General features: G+C 38.0%; 1 protein-coding gene across 3 annotated transcripts in view; it reads left to right on the plus strand.

Annotated features, from left to right (window-relative positions):
• Positions 1-3,555, plus strand: part of etnk1 (ethanolamine kinase 1) — a 29,321-nt gene extending 25,766 nt beyond the window's left edge. For 2 of the 3 annotated variants that reach the window (XM_015352058.2, XM_006633185.3), the window contains 2 exons: positions 953-1,026; positions 1,429-3,555. In XM_015352058.2, coding sequence (XP_015207544.1) covers positions 953-1,026; positions 1,429-1,501 — 147 coding nt within the window. In that variant the 3' untranslated portion in view covers positions 1,502-3,555. The other variant, XM_015352059.2, reaches the window with a different exon arrangement.
• The last annotated feature ends 4,729 nt before the right edge of the window (positions 3,556-8,284 follow it).

An 8,284-nucleotide genomic window follows, 5' to 3' on the forward strand; every position in this document is an offset into this window, starting at 1 on the left:
GGATTTTAGTTTAGTCTGCTGGATGGATGATGGTGATTGTGTTAATTAGAAACAGGCTCGACACAACCTAATTGTGACCTGCCATACCAAACACTGGGTCACAGCTGAATACTCCTTCCATCAAAATGTCTTTTCTTGAATGCATTGTGCCCACTTACAAGTAGCAAATATGCTTGTTTCCTTGAACGTGTGGACGGTGAATTTTTTTTTTCTTGTTTAAAGCATAGAAAGCCTTGTTTATAATATAAGAGGTTTTACTGTTAAAGAAAAACAAAGCTCCTTTTTTTCCCCATGCTGTTGGCACATTGTATATTTTATGGTGTTTCAGAAAATAAAAAAGGTTACTAATGAGTAGAAGCCATCTGGACCGTTTTGCTGCTTGTAGCTTGTATTTTTCCAAGTATCTTGTCCAGCTGTTTCTTCACAGATTCCAGGGAATCTGTTTCAACAACATGACACAAAATATTCAAACATTATAAAATTGGAAACCAAAGCTTAAGTATTGCTTTATTAGAGTTAACCTGCATGTCTACAAAGATTGCTTGAGTATCTTATTTTTGTCTGGGCAAAGAACATGTTAAGGAAAGATTCCACCAGTATATTCACAAATTCAGCAATACTAAAAAAGTGACAGTAAAAGGTATGTAAAAATCTAGCCATACATTGCATATTCACATGTTTTTCTGACCGAAGAATACACTGAGGTTAGACGGTTTAAAAACCGAACCTTGAGTTTGCATAAAAGATTGATTGTTTTTTTAATTAATTAATGAATCCTATCCGACCTTTTCTTGAAAGTAGCCAGGGTATCATCTTCTTTTGTTTTAGTTTTGCTGTTCTGAAATGTACTTCTCGGAGACATTTTCTTTGAAATGGACATGGGAACGAATGAGCTGGTACAGTGCTGACTGAAGGTGAGAATTTCATGGTTGTATTGCTGTTCTTCCCTCAGGCCTCCCATTTCTTCTGGGGACTGTGGGCTTTAATCCAGGCGAAATACTCCACTATTGAGTTTGATTTTCTTGGGTGAGTATATAGCTCTTGTTGGGGTAAAAGAACGAAACAAGAAAGAGACCTGTTTAACCAAGAAACGTGTTTTATGATCACAGTTGCTTTCCAATAAATTTGGCATTAAAGTCAGTGCAAGACCTCAGATACGTATTCAACAAACACATTTTTCGTGTTTGGTACACAGTACATGCGATGGTGGTTTTGTTTTAAATCAGTGTGAGATGCTATTTTTTGTTGTTCCAGACCTTTTAGGGTTGGGATATTAAACCGTCTCCTCAGTTTTTTTCTTCTTTGAAAAGGAAAATAGGGCTGATTCTAGGTTTCGTTTAACTGTAATATTAATGAGACTGTTTGCATTTCTTGCAAATTGTCAAGTTTTGTTATTAACAAGTGTGTATTTTTTCTTTTTGTTTTTAGGTATGCAATTCTCCGCTTTTATCAGTACTTCAAAATGAAACCCGAAGTAATGGCATTGAACTTTCCATTATAAACCAGCAGAATACCTATTCAGTTTTTTCTTTTCTGAAAATGGCAATTCAGAAAATCCTTCCAGGAGTAACGGTTACCGTGTTGGGTTCCCTTTGGTTTCTTTTAACTGTGCATATGATAGAAAAAAATCATCCCTGCAGAAAAAATATCTGCACATTACATTGTTCCAGTGGCTGCATTGGAAGGAGCTTACAAGGATCACATCTGTACTGTAAAGCAACAGGTCTGCACAGGTGCTGCAAAGAGAAGAAAGCTCCACTGCTTCACTACATATGATAATAGAAGTGAATTATTTACTGACGTTTCCTTATTCCAAAGGGGGGAAAAAGTTTGTGAATTACCACGCTACAGTGGTATAAAACATGTACTAATATCTCTTCTCCGTGGTTGACAGTTTCAGTTTTGCCCCCTAAATCTGGCCACTTTTCATAATTTTGATGTCCCAGATTAGATTGTTCTATATTTCAGGTTCTTTGGTACAGTTGCAGTGAATCTGAAATTAGGGACCAAAGTCCTTTATGTTATTGTTTAATGGTTGTTTTCCAGTTAGAGTAAAACTGTAATTTAGAACTGTTATGCTGATTTAGTAGTTCCCATTAAAATGGTGATTTCATGAAGGTAACGGCTATTCTGCACCTTCTCATTTTTATTCTGGTGCTACATTAATGTAAATCTTCAAAATAGTGGTCAACACAAGCGTACTGAACTGTTTGCTTGTAAATAAGCACATCATACTTTCAGCTCATTTAAGTTGTATGTAGATATTTCATTTTATATATCAATATCAAATGATTTTGAAGCTACTTTTGGAACCTTGGAAAGGTTTAATGTTCCATGTTTTAGGACATTTACAGATTTGAAACAGTTTACCAAGTAAAAGCAAAGATGCGTTATATAGCCTTAATGCCTTAATGTACAAAACATAGGGTAAATACATTTGGTTTCTATATTTATTTTTCATTTTTTACGCACAGGTACAAACTGTTTATGCTTTATTTTTTATAAATCTAGAAACAAAGCAATATGTTAGTGGTATCCCTTATTAGCACTTTTTTGCCTGTAAGTACATGACATATCCCTGGAAACAGTTGAGGTGAAATTGGATAAGTTTTCTTGAGCGGCAGAAACGTGTCATGGCTTTTGACTTATTAACCACACAGACCTCTTATAGCTGTATGTGCTGTATCGATAGCACTGTACATTGCATTAAAGTGAACCCCTGCCTATTTAGTTTGTTAGGGAGAAAAAAAAAAGCATGGATATATCCCGTATACTACAGGAATGGCATCCATCCATTTTCTAATCGATGGATCCAGTACGAGGTTGCAGGGGAGCCGGAGCCTGTGCCACAAGGCAGTGCACACCACGGGCAGGACGCTAGTCCATCACAGGCACACGTACAAACGCTCCCACCGTTCCCAGTTAACCATTTAAGCAGCCAGCATGTCTTTGGGCTGTGGGAGGAAAGCGGACCACCTGGAGGAAAACCCACATGAATACTCCACACAGATCGTGCCCGAGCCCCGGACCCAGCGTGGTGGTGCCATGCTAACCACTGCACCACCACGCTGCCCAACAGGAAAAGGTCTTGAAAGAAAATTCTGTAAGGAAAAAAACCTGATACCATTCCTTTTAGGAACTTCAAAATTATTTGCAATTGAATATTGGAACATATTAATAAGCTTTTGTTTCCTTGCTACGTTTATAACCTTTAACACTGTGACCTTAAAAAGTATTTTAAGGCTCGTGTTTAATTTTGGAAACCAAAATGCATTTTGTGTTCATTAGCCATTTTACTTTTGCTGATGTGCTTGCTTGTAAAGTGCTGAATATTGCAAACATACTGGACAAACTGTAGCATTTATACAAATATAACATGTATTTCAGAAACGGTGTAAGATGCTCTAAGTGTCTGTGCTTACCCAGCTGGGTATGTGAATTATTGTATATAGTGAGTATATCCCTTTTTTCTAAAAAATCAAATTAAAGCCTGGATGAAACTGTGAAATATTTCTGAGACAGAATTTACAAAAGTGAAATAAATCAATCTATTAAGTTTGTGTTTTTTTTATCATTGCTGATGTTCACTTCTCTTGCACTGTGTATGAAATTAATCTTAAAACAATTTAACTAAAATCTTGGAATTTTATATAAAGAGCAGTGTTTCAGAATAAATACCACAAGCAATGTAGCGTTTATGCAAGCTTTGGGTGTTCTAAAAATGTACTGCTCAGTTTTCATACTGTTCTGTATCTTTAAAGGATAATTGCATTAACACTTTAACCTGTGAAAATAAATAGTGCACATTAGAGAGAATGTTTTCAAAGCAATTAACTAGCACTTTGCACTGTTGCTGTTATACAACATGGACAGGTTGAGAACCTTAAACAAACCTGAGTTTTGTCATCTTTACTAAACTTATTTTTAGTCTAAAACCGTATGGGAGGAAGGTTGGATCATAATCTCGCCTACCCTTACCTCTCTATGTATTTTTTCTCACGCCCCTCTCTCCACCCCTTCTGCACCTTTACAGCGGCTCCCTAGTTCATTCAGCACAAACGTGAGGCAGGTTCAGTCAGCCTTGTCCTTATAGACTGCCATTCCCTCAGCTAGGTGAGGTACACAAAATAACCTCTAATACATTTGTTCCTTTATCACATTCATTGTGATCTAACAAACGACTGAAAGTATATTTACATTTACATAGTGCTTTTCATCCCAAAGGATATCAAAGCACTTTACAATATAGGAGGGGACTCACTCATCTTCCACTGAATATCAGCATACACTTGTTTACAAGTGGATGACTCACAGTAGCCAGTAGATTCATCAAGAATGCAGGACCCTTGTATCTGGAGTCTTTAATGACACAAGTATTCAAGGACTTGGTTTGAAGGATGACGTGTCTTATTGTAGTGGTCCTGGATAGCATATTGGGGCACTGGTGTGGAAATTCCAGTCCAGGAGGAAGAATATCACCAGCTGGACTTCCAACATTACTGTATATTGAACCAAAATATTGAATGTCTACAGTAGATGTTGTGCAGCAGATGGAAAAATGCTGAACAGCTTTGTGAAAAAAAACAGTAAAGTTATTTTCTTTCTGAAAATATGGAACACACTAATGCATATTAACTAAGGTGTTCATTGTGCTTTAACACCTTTAAGCAGCTTAAAACTTTTTTTTCATTACTATTTTTAATTTTATACTCTGACTTCCATCTGATAATATGGAAAAGAACACTGAACTTAGTACTGTCTAAAGAATTTGAATGAGAACTTCGAGCAGGTGGATGTATTTGCTGAGGAGAATTTGGAGCATGGTACTTTCATGTCCTGATCTCACCATGGACAGAAGTAACTCTGACACAAAAGTGTTTCACAGTGGCCTAGACCCTATCCCAGGAAGCACTGGGCACAAGGCCAGTCCAGCACAGGGCAGGCACCAACAAAAACGCACTCATACAAGTGACAGTTTTTACAGAAGCCAATTACTCTACCAGTTTGTCCTTAGACGTATAAACTACACACAGCACTCCAGGTCTGAAATTGAACTCGGTACTTCAGCTCAAGGTAGCAATGCTAGCCACAGTGCCGCCAAGCCACCCTCCAAACAAGAAATGTAAGGATTAATTCTGCGGTATACATATATTAGGATATATTGGGGTCTCAAATGTGGAAATATCAGAAACAAAGCATTTTTGTCACAGGAAATTAATTAAATGTATTGTTTTATTAATGAAAGTATGCTCTCCTTTCTGGCTGAACCAAAGTTTCCTGTGGCAGTGTCCTGAACTGAGAGATCTGTGACTGTCTGGTTTTGAAATTTATAGTGTTAAAATAATTTGTGTTGCAGTGATGAACTACTCTTTCCATGTTAAGAAAAAAAGAGTGAAATCATTAGGCTGTTTTACGCCATTGTATTTTCATTATTGTCAATATCACCATCTGGTTTTTATTCTGTCTTGTGTCCTGTATGGCCTGTTACGAAATAAAGTCACATGAATGTTTTTGACTCTGACTAGAACTAATGGTTTTAGAATTAATACCACAAGCTATGTTCATTGTTCACAATTGACATTGTACAGTATGTTCAATTGTGATTCTTGTCTGGGGGGGGCAGAGCTATTTGTAATGTTACATGGGAAGAACCCAACCAATAAACTGGGCTGAAACGTCCTTTCTCGACCATATTTGAGGTACAGCTCTACAGCAAATAGAACAATATGCAAGACTTCGACAAAGACATAAATACAGTAAATTGCAGCACCAGCAGTTCTTACCCACACATCAGCTGCTGAGTCGCCCCAAAATCAGGTCAAGTTCCTCGCAGAACCTTCAGCTGACATGTTTTTATCAAGCCTCTTTAAATTGCAGAGGAAACAGCAGTCTGACCATCTTTTTCCTCTTTATATATTTATATTTTGTTTGCTCTGTGGGAGTCCTCCCAGGAAAACCACAGACCAGTAATTGAAGGGCTGCCATTCAGCAGGACCAGGCCCACTACTGCACACTTCAAATTACAGAGGAGGAGACAGAATCCTGTGTGGGCTGAAGGGCCAAGGGATGAGGATGTTTGGTTGGGACACAATTGCTTGCACGTGCCGTTCGTGTGGGGCAGGCTGCCGTGCGGGCAGGGACAAAGAAACTGGGGGGCAAACAGGAACATGTCTGATTTTCTATGGGTTCATGAAGCGGAGGGAACTGAAAGAATGCTGACACAAAACCGAGACTCAAAAGGAAACCCACGCTGTCTTAAACAACAGCCTACAAGTAATTTGAAGAAATGTTTTAGGAGTTGCTAGCGTGCTACTGTTTCTGTACACCCCAGTTTTAACTAAGTGTCTGCTGTTCAAAAGGATTCATCACGTTAAATCAAGACAGAAGACCCTTATGCATTTGCCCACCTGCTGTAGGTCCCAGAATGTCATAGGAAGATCACCTGCCCAACCCAAGATGACCCTCAAGCTAGAGGATTTTTTCTGTTCACTCTGTAGCCCTGTTTTTTCTCCAGTTGAGGTGATAGGAGGAATCGTCTAATACAGTAGTATTTTGGAACTAATTTCATATACGACAGAAGTCTATACACTAGAAGTGATGGATCTAGATTTTGGCCAGTGGGTTTCATCCATTATGGCAAGGATTTTATTGACTGCTCATGGGTCACAGTTACTGATGCCGCAAAAATGAAGTGATTTCTTACTGTCCAGTATACATTGTATGAATGTTTGCAATGTACAGACTACAACGTATACATTCTGTGATGCATTTTTCATCTTTTCAGCTTAAGGTCAGCAGGTCAAATTGTAAATATTCCACTGCCTGCTTAAAGGATTATTTCTTTTTCTCACATTTTATTTCAAGGATGTGAATAATTGTAAAAGGATCATTTCTATATGTTTCTTAGTATGTATGAATGTTATTATGTTTAATAATCAAGCTGTGAATACTGAAACTTACCATAGGCAGCGTTAGTAATTGAATTAAAGTGAATCCCTCAAGTTATTTCTTCTAAGAGCTGCATTTTAATTAAAGAATTCAATATATGCTATTCATGCCTTGACTTCGTATTTCCACTTGATAAAGGTCAAGTAAAACCCCACTTAAAACTTCAGTAATCATTGCAGAATGTTCATAAAATGAAGAGCACTCAAGCCATACAATGTTAAAACAGATACTCACTCAAGACCTTCAAATCATTTGTAGGGCAAAGGCTCCGATCAGCCTTACTTCCCCTTTTCTAAAATAGCAACAACGGATGTGCATACGTGCACAGTTAGAGTCCTGGAACATTCAGAAAAACTGAAAAATAACTATAACTTAAATGGGTAACATCCCGTGGAATCTAAATGAATACTTGAACAAAAATGTTGACAATACTTGGACAAAATAGCCGACAAAATGCTCCACAAAGTTAAGGCTTCAGGAGCTAGATGTGGATTTGTTCCTGCACCTGACTCAATGGCCTGGTTTTACAGAGGGACATACCCCAAACAGAAAGTGCATGTAAAAATAACAGGTTCCATAGCCCTGTGAGTGGTTTCACTGTAGTAAAGTATGGCTAAATGTATAACAAGGGGAGCACTTGTTATTTTATAAAAACACTCTCATATATACATATACAAAGGAACAAGTAATAGGTTTATTCCATGCTGAAAAAAAGAAGAAAGAGAACACAACGTTTCGGCCGTGGAGCCTTCTTCAGGTACCTTCTTCAGGTATACATATACAATATACATATATATGTAACTCAAACATACTGTATATTGTATATATACAAAGTAGTTCAGGTGGGGAGCTGCCTCAGCATGCGTAGTCTGCAAAGGAACAAGTAATAGGTTTATTCCCTGCTGAAAAGAGAAGAAAGAAAACACAACGTTTTGGCCGTAGAGCCTTCTTCAGATGTAAGAAAGATAGGGCAGACAACAAAGATGATATAGCGGTGGAGAGAGGAGGAGGCGGGAGCAGGGGAGAGGCAGAGTGGCCAATCAAGTGGTGCGAGGTCGAGAGAGGTGAGGAGAGGTGGGAAACAAAAATGAACAGAGAGAATTAGAAGAAAACAAGTCTGTCGTTGAGAGAATGGGGGAAGGTGTTAAAGGATCATTTTAGTTGTTGATGTCTTTCTGTTATAGGAGTTAAGAAACTCCCTCACTTCATCACAGACAGATGTTTCTCACATTCAGCATTGCTGGGACCTTCCCCTGCCGAAATGTTGTCTTTTCTTTCTTCTCTTTTCAGCATGGAATAAACCTATTATTTGTTCATATATATACAGTACAATACT

This window comes from Lepisosteus oculatus, chromosome 7 (genome assembly GCF_040954835.1).
Source record: "Lepisosteus oculatus isolate fLepOcu1 chromosome 7, fLepOcu1.hap2, whole genome shotgun sequence".
Taxonomy (NCBI): domain Eukaryota; kingdom Metazoa; phylum Chordata; class Actinopteri; order Semionotiformes; family Lepisosteidae; genus Lepisosteus; species Lepisosteus oculatus.